The following is a 21,285-nucleotide window of genomic DNA, read 5'->3' as shown; positions in this document are numbered from 1 at the left end:
CGGTGTCTGGAAGATGATGTACCTTTATGTCCATTTTCAAGAGTATTAAAAAGTCAGGAGTCGGGCAGGACAGGAGTCTGTTCTGTCCCCCTGCAGAGCAGCTTGCAAGTGCTGATGACAGAAGGGCTGTGAGCAGAGGCTGAGCCTTTGCTCGTCAGCCCATCCTGTCCGGGCACAGCTCCCCAGTGTCACAGGTGAGGAACAGCAAGTGAAGCTTTGGCTGTTGAGGTCGAGTTGGGCTGGGCTGTGTGTGCTGTGCCAGGCCATAAGGAAGGCCAGGGCACTCCCTCAGAGGGCCCTGCTTTGCTATGGAAATGGCACAAAAGTGCCTTCTCGGGACGAGTTTCCATGTGACCCATTTTCCACACTGATGTGTGGGGATCTTGAGCCTTGTTGTCCTGGAATAACCAGCTGTGGGTGTCAGGAGCAAGCAGCTCATGTCTCTCTGTATTTGCAACTTGTAGGTCAGCAAAGGACATCCTGGAATCCAGCCTGTCTGCTGCTCAGCAGCAGATATGTCAGCTGGAGATGAGCAGGAACCATCTGAAGGCTCAAGTGCTCACAGTCACGCAGGCCAAGGCAGTGGTAGAAGGTGATGACCTCGTGTGCTTTGTTGTGGTGCCACCCCTGCCGAGAGAAGCTCAGCACCCTGTAAAGCCACCTCTGTCCACAGGGCTTCTGAGGAGTGGTGGGGCTGGAGGCTCTGAAAGGGCCTGAGGTCAGTAAAGTCAGTAAAGACTCTGACTCCTGCTGTTGGTGATGTTTGCAGGACAAGTGAAACTCCTGCAACGAGAGCTGAAAGCAGAGAGAGCTCTCAGGAGAAAGGAACAAGAAGAGAGAGCTCAGCAGCTCATGCAGGCAGAGAATCGGTGTGAAGAAAGCCTCAGGCTTCAGGGAACAGCCAAGCAAATGGAAATAAACAAGCTCCTGCAAGACCTGGTAGGGGACAATATGCTTCTGAATTGTCCAAGCTGGGCCTGTGGGAAGGTTCAGCACAAGCAGAGCCTGAGGGTGAGAAAGGGCAGCAATCCTCTGCCAGAGGCCTCTTGCTGCTGGGCTGGGCAGCAGAGCCAGCAGCTCAGACTTGGAGGTGTGTGAAGCCCCCCAGGATGGTGCTGGGACAGTAAATGCAGCCACGGCTCCAGTGAGGGCGTGAGACGAGTTCCAGAGCAGGTTGGGCAGTGCCCACCCAAAGTGTGGCAGCCCAGGGCAGGATCATCCCTGAGTCCCTCCTGCCACGGAGCAGATGCCAACATGGAGCAGATGCCAACGTGGAGCAGATGCCATCAGTGCTTCTGGCTGCAGGAGTGGGAACTCAGGTCCTTTCTTGCTGTGCCTCCATGACTGACACAGGGATTAGGATTGGGCTGGAAGCCAATGGAACAGGCCCCTGGTCCTTCAGTCCTTGTGGCTGGGGCATCAGGGAGGGGAAGGTGACACCTCCTTTTGTGAGTGCTTGGGCTCAATGCTTGTGAAGGTTTTTCCCAACAGAAATGATTCCATGAGGCTGTGATTCTTGCAGCTGCTGAGCCTCCTTTTAAATTCCCTGACAGGACGTGGTTTCTGGAGTGCAGAAAGCCAGTGCTGTTGTCTTTTCAGGTTGGGGTTTGTGGGATGGATGAAGCTTCACATTTTTCAGCAAGGAGCTTGCCTGCAACTTCATCTTGAAAATTTTTCTCCCCTCTTCAGAAAAATGAGCAAGAAAGACACTGTGCAGAGTTACAGGAGATGCTGGAGCAATGGGAAGAAGAGAAGGCAAAGAGAGAGCAGGAGCACAAGAAGGTGCTGTAGGACATGAGGCAGAAAGTTGCCACCCTGCAGGCCCAACAACAAGATGTACAAATTAGACTGGAAAAAGCCAAGAGTAACCCAGAGATGTCTTGGACCTCAGGATGCTGAAAGAAAGGAGCCTGGCGCTGAAGGATCGGGTGTTTCAGTTTCATTCTGCTCTTCAAACCCCAGTATCTAAAGGCCCTTGGCCTTTGCAGGGTCAATAGCGATCAAACACGATCAAAGTGCTGTTGGCGGTCGCAAGGTCCAAGCCCCAATGCTCATGAGCTGTCGACAGCTCCAGGGTCCAAACCCTAATAACCAAGAGCTCTGGATTGTTGCCGGGGTGCAACCCCCAACATTCCATGGACTGTTGACGGTTGCCAGGGTCTGGATCCCAACATTCCAGGGACTGTTGGAGCGGCCCTCCCTGGCTCTCGCCCCATCCCAGCTCCCTGCTGGCCCTGGCACCTGCCCTGCCTCCCCCATTTCCCCACAGCCCTGCTGGGCAGCTGGGCAGGGACCTGGCTCATAACATGAGTTCCAAGTTGCTGCTCCAGGCAGCATCAGTTTGCAGAGCCTCATCGGACAGAGCACTTTTCTCCGAAGTGGTGCAAATCTTAAGAATTTATAAAATGTGATCGCATATAGTAATGAGTTGCATGCTTCCTTTCTAGGCTGATTCTGTCTCTGGAGGAAAAGAATGTGGACCTCAGATTGCTGGAAGAAAGGAACCAGGCGCTGAACAATCAGCTGTCTCAGTTTCATTCTGCTCTTCAGCAGGCTGAACTGGTCTCTTCAAGCCGCGCAGGACAACTGCAGGAGCTCAACACCCAGGTAAGCTGTGCACTCCATCCTCTTCTCCAGGGACACACACCACCACCTTTGGCATGGAGGCCCCAACCTCTTTCCCCTCCCAGCAGCATCCACTGTCGCCGTGTTCTGCCCAGGGCTGCTGCAGCTGCACCCTCAGGCCAAGGCTGGATCTGGTGTCTGCTGCCGATGTTTTCTCCCATTCTCTCCTGGGTCGCAGCAGGAAATCTGGGAGGAGAAGCAGCAGCACACTCCTCTGGAGCTTCTCTGTCCCTCTGTTAGCAGTGCTGTCCCTGACAGGATTGGTGCCTGTGCCAGGCACTGAGCAATGTGGGGACACAGACGTGGCTATGGCAGGCTGGGCAGGGCACTTCCACCACAGCCAGTTCAGCCCATGTTCAGAGCTGCAGCCACAAGGGTGTCCCTTGCCTCCCTTTCCCTGTTTTCTCTACCTTTGTCTCCACTGGAATACTTGGTTCCACTGGAATCCCCTGGAATCCTGCACAGGCATCCCAGCTGCTTCGTGTCTCTTGGATTGCTCACTCTGCACAAGGCCAAGAGCAAACACACATTGCTATTCCTCCGAACCTTGCCCCTGCCATTCCTGCTTTTTCTTCTGCTTGGAAGATTCCTTCACTTCTGTCAGCTTTGGAAGTTTTTGTGGGCTTAAGGCCAGGCAAACCCAGTCAGGCAGAGAAGACAGTGCTGTTGTCACTTTGCAGAGCCTCCCTCATCTCAAGGAGGACATTCATCTCCTCTCTGATACCTTCAAGTTCCTCCTTGTGCCTCCTCTGCACAGCCTGGATTTCAATGTGAGCTTCCTGCAGCTCAGCTTGCAGCTTTGCCTTGATGGTCTGGCAACAAAATGCGGAACAACTTCCTGGGACCTGCCCTCAGGCTCAGATTTTTGCACTTGCTGCCTCAAAATCCCATTCCTTCAGCTACTCCTTCTGGCTTCTCGACCCAGCTCTACTTGCACTGCAAGCCCTCCTTCCTGGGGCTGAGCTCTGGAGCTTACCAGGCTCTGTGCTCCCACAGCCTGAGGCAGCCCTTACCCCCTCAGTCCCAAGAGCTGCCTTTTGTGCCCTTGTCCCTGCCCTGCACTCCATTCCCTGCCTACTCAGACTTACCTGTCCCTTCTCTTGCTGCTCTTTCACCTCCTGCCTGAGCTGCTGGACCTGCTGGCATGCTTGGCTGAGCTCTCCCCGAATTTGGACCAGTGCCTCTGTTAAAGCCGTCTTCTCATTCTGCTCTTCCTGCAGCACCTGCACAGAAGCAAAGAGCAGAGGGTTTCACACTTGCCTGCAACATCTGTGTGGCAAGAGGCAAAGACGGATGGGCTCACGCGCCCTCAGAGCACTTGGCTGCTGCTCCCCTGGGCCACTGTCTGCCCCGGGGAGCCACAGCTGCCCAGGAAGTGACTTAAAACACAGCCCAGAAGACATCTCTGGGATACTCTTCAGAAATACTCCCGATGAGTCGTTAAAACGATTTTTCTCATCCTTGTCAGCATTCCTGCTACACTCTCCCTGTGTCCACAGAAGAAAAGTCCTACAATCTCACTTTGGCGCTAAACACCTACCAGCACACACCAGAAGGGGAGTGGCAAGAGAACAGTGAAGAAACTCTGAGGTATGTCAGAAAAACAGAACACAAGAGCAGCACAAAAATCTCAGCTGAAAGCTGATGTTTCTGCCTGGCTTCCTGTGAGAGGGCTCATTCCTGGTCCCAAAGACAGACCCGATCACCTTTCACCTGCCCAAATTCAATGGAGAAGACATGGAGGACATGCTCCACACAGCCCCCATAGCCTGCCATCTCCACAGCTCCAGCCTTGCAAAAAATCACACCAGTTCTCCCTTCAGAACCATTACCTGTCCCTTGGCTTTTTCAAATCTAATTTGTTCGTCTTGTTGTTGGGCCTGCAGGGTGGCAACTTTCTGCCTCAGCTCAAGCAGCACCTTCTCGTGTTCCCGCTCTCTCTTTGCCTTCTCTTCTTCCCACTGTTCCAGCATCTCAGCACGGTGCCTTTCACGTTCACTTGCCTGAGGAGGGGAGGAGAAATTTGCAAGAGGAAGTCCCAGCAAGCTCCTTGCTGAAAGATGTGAAGCTTCATCCATCCCACAAACCCCAACCTGAAAAGACAACAGCACTGGCTTTCTGCACTCCAGAAACCACGTCCTGTCAGGGAATTTAAAAGGAGGCTCAGCAGCTGCAAGAATCACAGCCTCATGGAATCATTTTTGTTGGGAAAAACCTTCACAAGCATTGAGCCCAAGCACTCACAAAAGGAGGTGTCATCTTCCCCTCCCTGATGCCCCAGTCACAAGGACTGAAGGACCAGGGGCCTGTTCCATTGGCTTCCAGCCCAAACCTAATCCCTGTGTCAGTCATGGAGGCACAGCAAGAAAGGACCTGAGTTCCCACTCCTGCAGTCAGAAGCACTGATGGCATCTGCTCCATGTTGGCATCTGCTCCATGTTGGCATCTGCTCCGTGGCAGGAGGGACTCAGGGATGATCCTGCCCTGGGCTGTCACACTTTGGGTGGGCACTGCCCAACCTGCTCTGGAACTCGTCTCACGCCCTCACTGGAGCCGTGGCTGCATTTACTGTCCCAGCACCATCCTGGGGGGCTTCACACACCTCCAAGTCTGGGCTGCTGGCTCTGCTGCCCAGCCCAGCAGCAAGAGGCCTCTGGCAGAGGATTGCTGCCCTTCTCACCCTCAGGCTCTGCTTGTGCTGAACCTTCCCACAGGCCCAGCTTGGACAATTCAGAAGCATATTGTCCCCTACCAGGTCTTGCAGGAGCTTGTTTATTTCCATTTGCTTGGCTGTTCCCTGAAGCCTGAGGCTTTCTTCACACCGATTCTCTGCCTGCATGAGCTGCTGAGCTCTCTCTTCTTGTTCCTTTCTCCTGAGAGCTCTCTCTGCTTCCAGCTCTCGTTGCAGGAATTTCACTTGTCCTGCAAACATCACCAACAGCAGGAGTCAGAGTCTTTACTGACTTTACTGACCTCAGGCCCTTTCAGTGCCTCCAGCCCCACCACTCCTCAGAAGCCCTGTGGACAGAGGTGGCTTTACAGGGTGCTGAGCTTCTCTCGGCAGGGGTGGCACCACAACAAAGCACACGAGGTCCTCACCTTCTACCACTGCCTTGGCATGTGTGACTCTGAGCACTTGAGCCTTCAGATGGTTCCTGCTCATCTCCAGCTGACATATCTGCTGCTGAGCAGCAGACAGGCTGGATTCCAGGATGTCCTTTGCTGACCTACAAGTTGCAAATACAGAGAGACATGAGCTGCTTGCTCCTGACACCCACAGCTGGTTATTCCAGGACAACAAGGCTCAAGATCCCCACACATCAGTGTGGAAATTGGGTCACATGGAAACTCGTCCCGAGAAGGCACTTTTGTGCCATTTCCATAGCAAAGCAGGGCCCTCTGAGGGAGTGCCCTGGCCTTCCTTATGGCCTGGCACAGCACACACAGCCCAGCCCAACTCGACCTCAACAGCCAAAGCTTCACTTGCTGTTCCTCACCTGTGACACTGGGGAGCTGTGCCCAGACAGGATGGGCTGACGAGCAAAGGCTCAGCCTCTGCTCACAGCCCTTCTGTCATCAGCACTTGCAAGCTGCTCTGCAGGGGGACAGAACAGACTCCTGTCCTGCCCGACTCCTGACTTTTTAATGCTCTTGAAAATGGACATAAAGGTACATCATCTTCCAGACACCGTGTATTTAAGAGACTTCAGAACTACTTGGCATGGTGCAGAAAAATCTCATGGTCATGGCAGCACTTGTAAAAAATACCAACACCCTTTTGTCTGAACAATAACTACCTGAATTCAGAGACTGCTGTTTAAACTCATGCAAGGTCAAGGAGTAGGCTTGCCACCTTTATTTTAGTGTTGTTGGCTAAGCAGGCAGTAGCCCAAGTGACTTGTCCTTCTTTACAGAGTGAGAGGGACCGTGCAAAGGGACCTTGGTGGGTTTGGCAGGTGGATGCCCATCAACAATCAGCAAGAATCCCCAGAGGTCGTTGAGGATTCCAAAGAGCTTTCCCTGCTGCTCTCTAACCAGCTCCAGCACCTGGCCCACACTTCTCAAGAGTGGGCTTGGAAGCAGAAAGCCTCAAGACTTTCAGCAGGAGCCTCTGGCTTCACCCAGAATGGCAGCAAGCAACAAGGGAAAACATACAGGACTTCCCCTTCTAGAACAAAACACACCCAATGTCCCCAGGTAAGAGCCTGGAATGCTCAAGATGGAGCTTCAGTTCTGAAGACCAGGATCTTGTGAAGCTACTTGGTAAGGAACGAGGGATGTTCAGTGAACCAGGGATGCTCACAAAAAGGAACCAAACGCAAGAGAAACTCAAGGTTTCGCTCAACATCTGCATTCTTTAACTACTAATGAATTCAGGGCTGGGTGGCTTGCTTTTGACTTCCCCCAGGAATGTGCTCAGCAGCACAAACAGGAGCCCAAGGCTCATGAGATCTTTATTGGCTTTAGATGTCAGAAAAATAACCTTCACATTGTGGCATATTTATTTTTATTTGGAGACATTCCCAGTTTTTGTCCATGGATGTAAAAACATCTGAAAGACTCTGCTCCCTGCCTTTACCTGGTCTCTGCCAGCTGCTTGGCAAAGAAAATTTCTATCAGGATCTATTTCAGCACTGGACATTTTCAGGAAGGTTGGGGAAAGCAATTTTGCTCCCTGAAGCACAGGAAAATATACAGGATTTCCCCAGCTAGAACAAAACCCCCATCAAAATGTCACCTCCTCACTTGTTCAGAGCAGCTCTCTGCAACGAGGGGATGCTTGGCAGGGAAGTGGTTCTTGTGGTGAGCAGACATTTAGTGACTGATGGAAGTCTGGCTGATGTGGCCAATGCAGCTGTCTTGGTGCAGCAATTCACACCAACAATACCACTTACTTGTCTTACACAGAGAAGGTGTCTAATGGCCCTTGCTGCTATTCAAGCCAGATGACCAAACCGTGTTTTTGAGCTCTTTTCTTCAAAAGCAAAATCTCTGCTGTGTATTTGCCAAACCTACCACATACCCCAGAACGGAGACTGTCTGAGAGGGACCATCAGAAACAAACCCTTCTCTTGCAGCTATCCTGTAACACCCAATCCAAACCTCTCCTGGCACAGCTTGGGGCCGTTTCCTCGTGTCCTGTCCCTTGCTCCCTGGGAGCAGAGCCCAACCCTCAGCTGCTGCACCTTCCTGTCACAGGAAGTTGTAGAGAGCAAGAAGGTGCCCCCTGAGCCTCCTTTTCTCCAGGCTGAGCCCCCCCAGCTCCCTCAGCTGCTCCTCGTCAAACCTGTGCTCCAGACTCTTCCCCAACTCCATCCCCTGTTTTAGAGGCTCTGTGGCTGCCCAAAGCAACAAATTTTGCAGAAGCAGGCAACACTTTGCTGATGAACATGCATATCCCTGGCTAAAAAATGTGTGTGTCATCTTGAGGCAGGTGTGCACAGCAGTGTCCCTGTCTTCTACTGCCAGAAACAGCATCTGGGCTGATCTGGCTGGCACAACTCCCACTCCCACAGGTGCTGCCTAGCAATGAGGTGTCCAGAGCCATGGTAACATCATCCCTCCTTTGCTCCAGCAGATCCCTCTGAAGCTGCAATTCCTCCAGTGTCTGCCTCTTGACTTCCAGCTCGCTCTGCAATGAGCGGTCTTCTCCCTTTAGTGCTGCCAAGACCTCCACTGTACAAGAAGGGCCAAGACAAGTTTTCAAGGGAAAACCCGTCCCATTTCCTAAACCAACCTCCATCCTGTCCTGCTGCTGGGCCTTTTCCACCTGGGCTGATGCTTCCTTCCGCTGCTCGGTGTTCCTTTGACGCAGCCACAAGGCTCCTGGCTCTGGGATTCCGATGCATTGCTGCAGCTTTTCCCTGGACTTCCCAACGTTTTTGCAGCAACTGCAGAGACAAGGCTCAGTCAGAAGAACAAAGAGGCCTCAAGAGTCACCGATCCCATTTCCAGCACTCCAGGCTGGAGCAGGGGGCAGTGGGCTAAGGAAGACCTTGCTCTTTCCCTCCCAAGGAAATCCTCCAGAGGCAAAGGGAAAGGAAGGCAGGATTTTGCCTTCCTTCAGTGAGAAGCAGTGGCTGGGCAGGGGCACGCAAAGAACAGAATTCAGGGAAGCGGTATGGTGAGAAGAAGGAGTCTTCTATTCCAACATGACTGTGCATCTCCCACACAGCCTTAGGAGTCACAGTAGAGCATGAAAAACCCTGACAGGACAATGCTCAAGAGCCACACATGGTAGGGCAGGTGATTTCTTCACCCAGGAACCTCTGAACTCCCAGACCTGGAAGCAGATTGCCTCTGGAATGCAGGAGGAGGAGGAGGAGGAGGAAATGCTCACCCTCTGATTTCTTCTATCAGATTCTATTCATCTGCTGATAGTGGCTTGTGACCGTTCAGGTTTCCTCGTCCATTTTATCAATACGTTCCTGCAAGCACCCACAATTCCCTGAGAGTTCCCGAAGCAATCCAAAGGGATGCTGTTTATCAGTGGATGTCAGAGTTGAGAGGATGCTGCCAGGATTGTCAGTGTAGATGATGGAATGGGCCATGCTGTCACCGTCGTCTATCAGCGCCTGAAAGCCCACATCCAGCTGTTAGTCAGGCATTCTCTTCCTATTCCAAAGTACCACTGAGATGCCTCTTCTGATCCCACAAGAACCAGTGTCCATTCAGTTTCAAAATCCCAGCCAGCTCAGCACAGTTTACTCACCTCAGGGGCTTGGGAGGATCGTCCCTGGTGAGAAAGTCCTCGAGCTCCCTGCAAGAGCACAGGGAAGAGCACACTCAGACTGCATGCCTGCCCCCAAGGCAGTCACCTCTAAGTGCTTCCCAGCCTGTCCCAGAGAGCAGCAATTCCAGCTGAGCTCTTCCTCCCCTCCTTGGGAATATTTTCAGCCCAGTAGTTTGACAGCAGCACAAACAAACATGCTGAAATGTGTCTCATCATTTCTAAGGACACCAAAATGGGCATTGCCCGGAGACCCATCCAACCTGGCCTTGAACACTCCCAGGGATCCAGTGGCAGCCACAGCTTCCCTGGGCAACCTATGCCAGGGCCCCAGCACCCTGACAGGGCAGAATTCCCTGCAAATATCCTATCCATCCCTGCCCTGTCTCAGTGGGAAGCCATTTTCCCTCGTCCTGTCCTTGCAGGCCCCTGCCTTAAGTCGCTGTCCAGCTCTCTTGCAGGCCCTTCCTTCATGCATTGATAGGGGCTCTAAGATCACCCTGGAACCTTCTCCCACCTGGACAACCCCAACTCTTGCCTCCTTTGCCCTTGGCACAGGTGCTCCAGATTTTTGGAGCATCTTCCTGTTATCCCCATGGCCTCCCCTAGGCCACTGGGGATCATCTCAGAAATGTCTGAGAGAAACCCATGTTTGCCTCTGGGAAGCGCTGAGGCTGCACTGTAAATTAGGCTGAGGGGAAGGCGATGACCCTTGTTTGTGCCCATGGCCTCAATGGTGGGACAAGGATGGAGGAGGAGATGTGGCTGTGCTCTGGGATGGCCAGGTGCCCCCCATTCCCTCCCAGGCCTGACCCCACAGCAAGCACCAAAGCTGCTGGAGCTCTGGAACAGCAACTGTTAAACCCTTGTTATTCCCAAAGGGAACCCTTCCCTGAGGCACAGCCCAGGCCCACCCAGGCCCCTGCAGGGCTTGGCACAAGGAGAGCAGTGGCTTTCTCACTCACCCATCGCGAGTCCATCCGCTCCTTGGAACGAGCGGTGTCCAGAGTGCAGTGTCCAAAGGCCCTTGGCCTTTGCCGGGTCCAAACCCAAATATTCAAACGTTCTTGGCCTTTGCCCGGTCCAAACCCAAATATTCAAACGTTCTTGGCCTTTGCAGGGTCAATAGCACACGATCCAAGTGCTGTTGGCCGTCGCAAGGTCCAAGCCCAGGCTGGGCAGCTGGGCAGGGACCTGGCTCATAACATGAGTTCCAAGTTGCTGCTCCAGGCAGCACCAGTTTTAAGGCTCAGCATTCTCAAGACCCGCATGCTTTTTTGGGATGCGCTTAGTTCCTGAGTCCCAGGAATTCTTCTGTCTTCCCTGACCAAGGGGAGATGTAAGGAAAAGCCTAAAAAGGTTCTTGGTGTTTCTAAGTATTCATGGAAAGTAAAGCTTTTCCTTTAGAACAGCCACCTGAGGAGGAAAAATGGTGTTTCAGGGACTTTTCAAATTCCTACACAGAAATGCCTAGAGTTGCAGTGTTTAAGGCTCATTGTTGTAGTATGTTTATTCAGTTCTGTTACAATTGTTAATATTTCGTCTGTTTGATATGTTCCTGGCTCTCTCCCATTTACTGCTTTGGTTGGTTCCATTTGTCTGTTATGTAAACCCCTCCCAGTTTTTCCGAATGTTCCCCGTCAATCACCTCTACCCTGCCCCAGCTCCCCATCCATCACTGTAAAGCCCACCTCTCCTTCCAGCTCCTTCCATGTATGTCATCCCTTCCTCAAAACACTATTGGTTGTTACGTTGTATTCCCGCCTTCTTTGTATCCCCATTGGTCCCTGCTATTGTAACCTCCTCCCCTTACCCCTCCCTCCGCGAGCTCCCATTGGACCCTGGGCACTGTGGAGCTCGCCCAGAGCTCCGGTGCGGCCGAGAGCAGCGTCAGCTCATAAAATGGACTAAGAATCCTGAGACAGCCACAAGTGCATTTTCTTTGCTCTGCTCTCTGTTTGGTAATATATCGGTAGGTCTTCTTGGCAGAAGAAAAGTCCTGCTGCTTACATCAAAGATTCCTCACTAGGGACAGACCTTCAAGAACCAAATGGATCTGCTTGGAAAAGCTTGGGCAGGTGTTCTTTGCCCTCATCTTTGATAGCGTTTGTCTGTGTCCTAGGGAGGATTTCTGTGCCCCAGTTGACAGGAGCTGCCTTCTGAGCAGGGCACAAATCCTCTGTGCACAAGAGCTGCACCTGCCTTCTCCAGGGCCTGTCTCTCCAGAAACTGATGGCCCAAGGATGTCCCTGCCAAGTCAAGATTCAGAGACTGATGCAGCTTCAAGTCTCTGCTTCCACAAGAGCAGCTCTGGGCTCCTTGAGCACAGCTGCAAAGGAGCAGGACAGCTCCTGGTGAAGGTCTGACAGCCCCTGGCTGGTCCTTGAACAGCTCTCAATGTAGTTCTGCCGGTGCTGTCGGTCTCGGGCCAGCTGTGACTGCAGCAGGGACACCTGAAAGAGGCACAAGGCCCGGCTCAGACAAGCCCACGCTGGCAGCAGCATCCACAGCCCCACGGTACCGGCTGTCAGGGCAGACACAGCCTCCAACTGCAGCCCTCACCAACACTCTGCCCTTGGGGAAGGGGAAAGGAACAGGCTCCCAGACTGGCCCTGAACAGAGCTCAGATGATCAACAAGTCCGGTCCAAGGCTGCCAAACCCTTCCCACGTACATCCCTCAGCCCCCACAGGTCTAGCAGAGAGAGTTCCAACAGCAGCGAGGAACCCAACTCTGATTTCCAAAGGACACATTTGGGCCACTGAGCCCTTGCTCCACAGGCTGTGCATCAGCAGGAGGGCTACTGCTGCTCCCCTGAGCTGCTGGAGAACTCTTCTCCTTGAGCTGCTGGACAGCCAGCCCAGGCCTGAGGGGAATGCTGTGCTTGGGCTTTTTTGGTGGTTTCTTGAAACGTTTTAGCACCCAAAGCACCATTTTACAGCTCCCTCTTTTTTAATTTTATATTAAATATGCTAGAGGTGTTTTGAATGAACTCTTTTATATAGTGTTAAACTAGGGTTTGGATGATTGTAATTGTTGGTTTTGTTGGTATGTTCTTGTTCCCCCTCTATTAACTGTGTTGGTTTTGACCCCAGTTGTCTGTTATGTTGACCCCTCCTAGTTTTCCTGAACATTCTTTATCAATCACCTGAACCCTGCCCCTATCCCCTATCCATCATTGTAAACCCCACCTCTTCTTCCAGACCCTTCATGTCTACCATTCCTGCCTCGATACTTCATTGGTGGTTATGTTACATTCCCATCTCCATTGTATCCCCATTGGTCCCTGAAAGTGTAACCTCTCCTCACTCCTCCTCCGGAGAGCTCCCCTTGGACCCTGGGTTGTACCCTCCCCTGGGGATCAGGCCGTATTTAACCTCTTGCACAGCTGTGTTCGGGGGCTCTCCTTTCCGGGTTATCAGTTGAGGGAATTCAGGCTAGCCTGGGTTCCAATTCCTCTTGTTTTTTTTTTTTTTTGAGTTATCAAATAGAAGATTTGGCTACTTGCCTTTTTGACATCCAGCAAGAGTCCAGACCCTGTTTTTGACAGTTTTTGGGGGCTCGGCCGGGATATTCACGCCCAGAGGTGGTCCTGGAGCAGCACAGATTTGGGTGGCGTGCATTTTCTTTTTATAATACCCCTGGACTACGTCGGGACCACGGAAGGGTTGCTAGATAAAACCCGAAGGCCAGCAGGAGTGACAACCCGGCGAGGAGGACCCCCCTCTCCAGGGAGCAACTCTGACCGGTAAGGTGTTGGGGTGGAGGGGGAGGGACCCCCTTAGGCTAGGAGGGAGATGGGCTAACCCCAGGGACCCAGAGAAGAGAGACGGGTGACCCCTAGGGACCCCTAAGAGCCTGGAACAGTACCTGAGAGAGGGGTTCCCCAGAAACCCAACTGAGAGTCCTGAACTTGGGAAGTTAGGGAGAGGACTCTGAGGTCCTTAAGACCGGGAAGGTGCTGGAGTTCGTACACCACAGTGCGGAGACCTAAGAGGGAAGAGGCCACCGACTGTGGGAGGGTCCCCTTGGTTGTTAGGCCCAGGTGGGAAGGTTTTTGTGAGTTGGGTCATCTGGGGAATTGGGACCCAGGGGTGGGGAGGTAACCTTTCTCTAGACAGGGGAGAAAGGGGGTACTCACTCTGGGGTTTGTGCTCCTCGAGGGTTGAGGGACAACCTGGGGAGTTAGGACCCCGAACTAGGAACCTCACCCGGTGTTTTTGGGGTTCATAGGGGGAAACAGAGGACTCAGGGAACCCTTAAGATAAGGGGCAAGGACCAGAGTCCATACCTCACAATACGGAAACCCTGGAGAGGGGAAAAAGGGCCACTGATTGTGGGAAGGGCTTCCTAGTCATTAGGATTTAGGAGGGTATGGTTTTAGAGCCTGTCATTGTAGGATTATCATTGTAAGCTGCGACAAAATTTTGAGTTGGTCATTTGCGAGTTCTTTGTTGTTACATTGGATTGTGTGCTTAATTTAGTAACTGGCTATTAAGCTGAGTATTTGGAGTAGTTTCGGCGCTCCAGGGGATGTAGTTCTGGGGTGAGGCTCAGCCAAGAGTCTCCAGATCATCCCCTGGCTGTGGATTGTGTGGCTGGCAGGGCAGCCATCTTGTTGCTGGTTGGGTAGTTGACAGAACAGCCATTTTGTATAATAGGCAAGGTGGCTGGAAGGGTGGCCATTTTGTTACTGTGGCTATATAGCTGAGAAGGCAGCCATTTTGAGCTGTGAAGGTCACTTGCTGGTTGGACATACTCATTTTATTATTTAACTATTTTTAGTTGTCCGCCATTTTGTTTTTACACGATTACATTTATATTTATTGTTTTCAATTGTTTGCCATTTTGTTTTTACTCTATTACATTTATATTTATTATTGTTTTCGATTGTCCGCCATTTTGTTTTTACTTGATTACATTTATATTTATTGTTTTCAATTGTCCACCATTTTGTTTTTACCTGATTACATTTATATTTAGTTATTGTTTACAATTGTCCGCCATTTTGTTTTCACACTATTACATTCATATTTAATTATTGTTTTTAATTGTCCACCATTTTGTTTCTACACAATTACAGTTATATTTAGTTGTTGTTTACAATTGTCCACCATTTTGTTTTTACTCGTTACATTAATATTTAATTATTGTTTTCAATTGTCTGCCATTTTATTTTTCTCAATTACATTTAAATTGTTGTTTTCAATTATCTGCCATTTTGTTTTTACTCGATTATATTTCTATTTAATTATTGTTTTCAGTTGTCCGCCATTTTGTTTCTACCCGATTATATCATAAATCGTATTTATATTTAATTATTATTTTCAATTGCCTGCCATTTTGTTTCTACTCTGATATATAAAACAGCAACATGGGGCAATGTGTGGGAAAGAGTAACAGTAGGAAAAATAGAAAAGAAAGGGTGCCAAGAGAAATACCTCCAAATAGCCCACTGGGGAAAATGTTGAGTAAGTGGGAAAAGGAGGAAATGCTAAAGGAGTTGGATAAAGTAAAAATGATAAGATATTGCACGGAAATATGGCCAGAAGAAAGCATTCCTGAGGGCCCAGTGTTTTGGCCATGGGTCAGGAGAGAGATGGTTGTGTCTAGCCTTGAATAAGCATGTAAGTTTAAGAGAAACATCAGATGAAGAGGAAATAAAATACGCTAATTGTTGGCTTTATGATGATAAGAAGGGGGGAGAGGTTAAAGTATATAAGGTAACTAAAGAGTCTGAAAAAGGAGAGGAAGATAAATTGGAGAGGAAATGGGATCCCTTAGAAAACCTCCCACCACCTCCACCTCCAACTCCACCTATAGTGCATCATCCTCCTCCTCTACCATTAACATCTTACCCCATGCTGCCTCAAGCTCCTCTGGTACCCTCATCTGTATCCTCATACCCAATATTAGAACCCATTTCTTCTTTATACAGAGCTTCTAATTTCCCTGTTGTCTCCACCGTGATGTTGACACCCTCTTTAAGATTACCAATGGAGATTTCAACCCCAACTCCTCCACCAATGCCTCCTCCTAACATCCTTGCAGTTCCAGCAGGATCTCCAAATACCCAATCGACTGATTCTCAATCAATTAACTCAAACATCCCTGTATCCCTCCCTGTCTCTGATAAACAGAGTTGGGATGAGGAAGGGACATAGATATAATACAAGATTCCAGGCAAAAAGGAATGAGAACAAAAGTGGAGTATCAGAAAGGTTGTTCCCATTGCGGGAAGTACCCATGGGGGGTGCAAGAGGGAGTATAGGGTTTGTAAATGCCCCTCTAACCGCCTCGGAGGTACGAAACTTTAAGAAAGAGATGAAAGCATTATTGGAAGATCCAACTGGAATCTCTAATCAGTTGGATCAATTCCTAGGTCCCAGCGTGTATACCTGGGAAGAATTGAATTCAATATTGAATATATTGTTTCCACCGGAAGAGAATCAATTGATTAGAGCTGCCGCAATGAGAATATGGGAGAGGGAAAATCGAATTGGCCCCAGAGGGGAGGAGAAAGTTCCAAATCAGGATCCCAGCTGGAATCCTAATGAGGAAGAGGGAGAAAGAAATATGAGGGACTACAGAACATTAATAATTAGAGGTATAAGGGAGGCGGTACCAAGAGCTAATAATGCAAAGTTAGACTTTGATAGCCACCAGGAAAAGGAGGAAACACCTAGTGCATGGCTAGAAAGGTTAAGAAGAAACTTTCAGTTATACTCGAGTGTTGATCCAGAGAGCCCAGAAGGACAGGTTCTAGTAAAAATACAATTTGTGACCGAGGCGTGGGTGGATATAAGAAGGAAATTAGAAAAATTGGATGATTGGCAGGAAAAGGGGTTGAATGAACTGTTGAGAGAAGCGCATAAAGTTTATTTAAGGAGGGAAGAGGAGAAAACAAAAGCAAAAGCAAAAACAATGATAGCGGTGGCCAAAGAGAGCATGGGGGGAGAAAAAGGAGGAGCCAAAAGAGATGACAGAAGAGGATTGAAGAGGTGGGAGGAGGAAAAGGAAGGGAGGGATGGAGAGGAGAAAAAGGTACAAAGGTCAGAATTAATATGTTATTACTGCAATGAGAGAGGACATATTAGGAGGTTTTGTAAGAAAAGGCAGCAGGATGAGTACATAGCAAGGGAACAAGACACTTTAGAGAAAATATTAAAAGGTGATGATTAGGGGTGTCAAGGGTTCTATGCTCTGAGGGATGACATGAAACATCAAAAAGAACCCTTGGTAAAATTGGAAGTGGGCCCTCAGAGTGAGGAATATGAATTTTTAGTTGATACAGGGGCAGATAGGTCCAGTGTCTCCAAAGTTCCAAAAGGATATAGTTTGAGTGAAAAAGCTTTTTCTTTTTTTTCAAAGTGACCTTCTTCCTTGCTGTAGAAACACTCCCCCTCCCAGGGGCCCTTGTACAACTCGGGAGTCTCTTCCCTTTTCTGTTTAGCTGTTCCTCTTTGCTCCTCTTTCCCTATCCTGACTCTCTAGCAACTGCAGCCATGATCCTTGCCTTTGACTTCATCTTCTTCTCCTCCCTTCTCAAACACACCTTTTGTGCTTCTCGTAATAATTCATTCAAACTTTTCTCCTGCCAGTCCTCTATCTTCTCCAACTTTCTTCTAATGCCATTCTATGCTCTTGTCACAAATTGCACTCTCACTAACACTTGCCCCTCTGTACTCTCAGGATCTACACTCAAATACAATTGAAAAATTCACTTCAGTCTCGCTAACCAAGCACTGGGAGTTTCATCTTTTTCTTGCTGGCTGTCAAAAGCCAACCTCACATTACTACTCCTAGGAACTGCCTCCCAAATACCTTTAATGATTAACGATTGTCTTAGTTTAGGGCAAATTAGGAAGGAAAACTCCAAATGGGGATTTCCCCAGGGAAATGCCCCTCCCCACCAACTGGTCTGGGAAAAGAAAAAAAAAAAAAAAATTCCTTGGAGAGAAGTGGAAAAAGCTGTTTATTTAACAGAAATTGAGTAATATTAAATAACAAAACCTCTTGCTGTTCGATGGGATGGCAAATCTAGGAAGAAAAAAAAAGTCCTTTTCATGTGGTGTAGCTCGGCTCACTCAGGTTCTTATCAGTCCCTCCGGCGCTGGAAAGTGCCGAGGCCCAGGCCCCGGTGGGCCACAGGCGTGAGCTCTCGGGGTTTGGCTGGGTGTTCAGTCCAGAGCAGGCTTGCACAGATCCAAGAAAATTGGGAAAAAAAAACAAACAAAGGTCCAGGGAACTCCTCTGCCTCAGCTAGCTAAAACTAACTAAAAGCCAGAGAGAAGCTCTGTCCCGCTGTCTGTCCGTGCTGCAGACACCACAGTCCAGGAGCGGGATGTGTGGGAGTGATGTTTTTCCTTAACACAAACTGCGCGCTTCTTCTTCTCCCTCTCTTGCTCTCAAAGCCAGTCTTAAAGGTGCAGAACTTAATATATGACATAAACCAGACAATTGGGGATACCAGTATCATAAAGTCACCCCAGGACAACGATCTATAATATCTCATGTTTCTGCATCTGACCTCATTGTTCCGGTTCCAATCAGGCTGAGCAATAGGTGTCTTCCCCTCTTCTGCCCCCTTAAGGGCTGGGCCTGTTTTCCTTTTCCCATATCCCTATACCAGCTGCTCATATTAGCTGGATTTCTTCAGAAGAAAAAAGAATGCGTAAGATTGAATTAAGTTCTTCCCAAGTTTTTGCTTTTAGCCCAACTAACTTCAGCCATGGCATTGAAACAATTAGATCAGGTAGGATGTTGGCTGAGTAAACAGACCAATGCCACATCCATTGCAATCTGTGATATGCTGACAGACATACGCAGTGTTAGACATGCCACCCTACAAAATGGAGCAGAAATTGATTATCTTTTACTGGCACATGGACATGGTTGTGAGGAATTTGAAGGGTTGTGTTGTATGAACTTGTTTGAGCACTCCGAGTGCATCTATAAAAGCAGACAAAACAAAGATTTAACATGTCAAATCAAAAGAGATGATGGATCGTGGTAATACAATTTGTTTGAGGGATGGAGCTTTGCACCTTTGTTAAGAGAGCTTTGCAAGATAGGTTTATATGTATTGATGGTTTTGGTGGTGATATTAATAGTAGTACCTTGTATACTTCTGTGTGTGTGACAGATGATGTACAGATCCATCAAGGAAGCCTTTGTAGTCCAAGAAAAGATGTAAGAATGAAGTTACAGAGAATTCTCAAAATCTTACAGAGAGATCATGGGATCTTGTGCAGTTGTCTGCTTATCCCAAGGTTGTGTATGCAAATATAGACACGGATAAAGGCATTTACTCTAGGCCTTGGAACAGACGAGACTTAACATATCAAGAAATAGCACTTACTGTGGAATTTGACTTACGTCCTTGGAATTGACCAGATCTTTTGCACCATTAAAAGTGCCGTAGTTTAAAGTAAAAACGTTAAAAACAAGCAGAAAAAGTGCCTTAAATAAGCAGAAAAAATATATTAAGTGTATTTGTCTTAGTTTAGGGCAAATTTGGGAGAGAACTTCCAAATGAGATTCCCCCAGGAAAGCAAAATTCAAACGGCCCCTCCCCCCAACTGTTTCAGGAAAAAGATTTCCTTGTAGAGAAGTGGAAAAAAACTGTTTATTTAACAGAAATTGAATAATATTAAACAATAAAACCTCTCACTGTTCGATGAGATGGCAAATCCAGGAAAATAAAAATCCTTTTCATGTAGTGTAGCTCGGCTCACTCAGGTTCTTATCAGTCCCTCTGGTGCTGGAAAGTGCAGAGGCCAGGGCCCTGGTGGGGTGCATGAGGTGTCACAGTTTGGCTGGGTTTTTTTTCAGTCCAGAGCACGTTTGAACAGATCAAAAAAAAAGGAATAAAAAGTCCAGGGAACTCCTCTACCTCAGCTAGCTAAAACTAACTAACGATAAAAGAGAAGCTCTGTCCTGCTGTCTGTCCGTGCTGCAGACACCACAGTCCAGGAGCAGGATGCCAGGGAGTGATGTTTTCCTCAACACAAATTGTGGCTTCTTCTTCTCTCCCTTTTGCTCTCAGAGCCAGTCTTAAAGGTGCAGAACTTAACATGTAACATAAACCAGGCAACTGGGGATATAAACATCATAAAGTCACCCCAGGACATGAAAAGTTTCAACATTTGTTGATCTAACCTCGTGTAGAAAACTTGTAATGCTGTTTTGCTAGATGAGGAAAAATGCACTGTATAACGCAAGGTAATTAATAATTGACAAAGCTATTGAGAAGATTTCTTTGTGGTAAATAGGAAAGGTAGAAAACTCAGAAGCTGTGTGAAAGCAGATCTCAGAATAGAAGAATGCAAGAATGCAGATATGCAATGACAGGAAACAATAAGGCTGTAATTTTGAGCTGTGTGTAGAGATAGGCCTTAGAAAATATGATAAGCAAGATAATAGAAAATTGTAAGTTTAATAATGAAGTTTTAACCATTGTTTTTAAGCTATGATAACCCAGCATTGTTAGAGGCAAAGTGTATGTGTAATTTTAATGATTGGCTTAAGCAAAGGCTTGTAAGCTTTTATCACTAGGCTATTTGCTAGGAAGTTTTTAAAAAGGCGTTGTAACCAAGAAAGTTTGGCTGTTGCAGTTATGGCAAGACCTTTCAACATCTTTTGTGCTTCACCTTGTATTGATGAGGCTGATGCTCAATGAATGAAATGATGATGAATAAAAAAGCTCAAGAAGTGCCTATCTGTAGCCCCATCCCGTTATTGATAAAACAAAGATCCAAAAAGACCCCTTTAGAGCAGAGACCCTGCACCAAAGGCCTTCCAGTAAGAGGCAGATGCATGGAAATGATTTCTAGGAAAGTGATGTTTATGTGCAACCTGGAATGAGTATGTATGAAAATAATGGAATAAATACCTTGTTGGAAAGTTTCCAGAGACACCTGATTGGAGATGTCCTCTGTGTGTTCAGCACTGCTATAAACAATGCCTTCTTTCTAATCCTTCCAGTGGTTTCAGAAAATTTGTTTTCATATCTATTTCAGTATCAAGAGACAGCCAAGTCAAAAGCCAAGGGATTTTGCTCACCTCCCTCTTTGCCTGACCTGCTCCTGTGCTCCCAGCACCACGCTCTGTCTGCTGCAGAGCCTGCACTCTCCCCACAAGCTGCCAACAGGGAAACACCACGATGGGGCAGCAATTTTGTTCAGCTTCCCTTTCCCGAAACAGAACCATCTCCTGCCTTTCCCATCCCAGGGCAATTCCACCTTTACCCGTTCCAGAGCTCATTCTCTGCACATTGCTGGTCAGAAATGTTCCTCCACCTGAAACATCCCCAGAGCGTGGGAGGACATACCAGGGCCATCATTAAACCCACAAACACTCCTCATGTACCCAGGATCACCAGCCTTCCATCTCTGGCATTCAGGCTTTCTGCACTGCTCCTTCCTGCATCCTTTCCTCCTCTCTCCAAACCCTGGGGAAGCACAGAGCTCCCAGGCTTTGGCAATTCCCAAGGCCAGTGCTTCCCCTGGGTTCTTGGGTAGCCCCATCCCTGGTGTCCCCTGTTGTTCCCAGGGAGCTGGTGAGTGCTGCTGGGTGTTCCCAGGGGATGTCCCTGGCCATGTGATGAGGGCACAGCAGGGAGGTGCTCCCTGGTGCTCAGCAGGGTCTGGGGTGGACTTCCTGGGGGAGGGGGGTAAGGGGGAGATCACTGAGGCGGGGCAGGGGTGGAGTGACCTCATACAGCCCCCCTGTGACCTCACACCACCTCCCTGTGATGTCCCAGCCTGCTGTGTGCTGACACAGAACTGCTCTTGTGATGTCACAGACCACTCTTTTATTTCACAAGCTCCCCCTCTATCATGTCAGAGTGTGCTTTGTGACCTCAAAGTCCTCTCTGGGATGGAACAGCCACTCTATGATGTCACACAGTAGCTCCCTGATGTCACAGCC

At 48.9% G+C, this 21,285-nt stretch overlaps 1 protein-coding gene across 1 annotated transcript in view; it reads right to left on the bottom strand.

The window, feature by feature from the left end:
* Positions 1-3,269: 3,269 nt before the first annotated feature.
* Positions 3,270-21,285, bottom strand: part of LOC148182788 (uncharacterized) — a 31,909-nt gene continuing 13,893 nt past the window's right edge. The window contains exons 2-9 of the mRNA XM_088064748.1: positions 9,338-9,385; positions 8,363-8,516; positions 7,205-7,248; positions 5,725-5,852; positions 5,378-5,547; positions 4,458-4,628; positions 3,714-3,848; positions 3,270-3,437 (exon numbers count right to left, since the gene is read on the bottom strand). Of these exons, the coding sequence (XP_087920874.1) occupies positions 3,270-3,437; positions 3,714-3,848; positions 4,458-4,628; positions 5,378-5,547; positions 5,725-5,852; positions 7,205-7,248; positions 8,363-8,516; positions 9,338-9,385 (1,018 nt within the window). The remainder of the gene's footprint in view (positions 3,438-3,713; positions 3,849-4,457; positions 4,629-5,377; positions 5,548-5,724; positions 5,853-7,204; positions 7,249-8,362; positions 8,517-9,337; positions 9,386-21,285) is intronic.

Source organism: Pseudopodoces humilis, chromosome 19, assembly GCF_049639895.1.
Source record: "Pseudopodoces humilis isolate 2021_Gansu_Grassland_sample_001 chromosome 19, ASM4963989v1, whole genome shotgun sequence".
NCBI classification, from domain to species: domain Eukaryota; kingdom Metazoa; phylum Chordata; class Aves; order Passeriformes; family Paridae; genus Pseudopodoces; species Pseudopodoces humilis.
The sequence above is the reverse complement of the archived record's forward strand: the minus strand, read 5'-3'. Positions and strand labels throughout refer to the sequence as shown.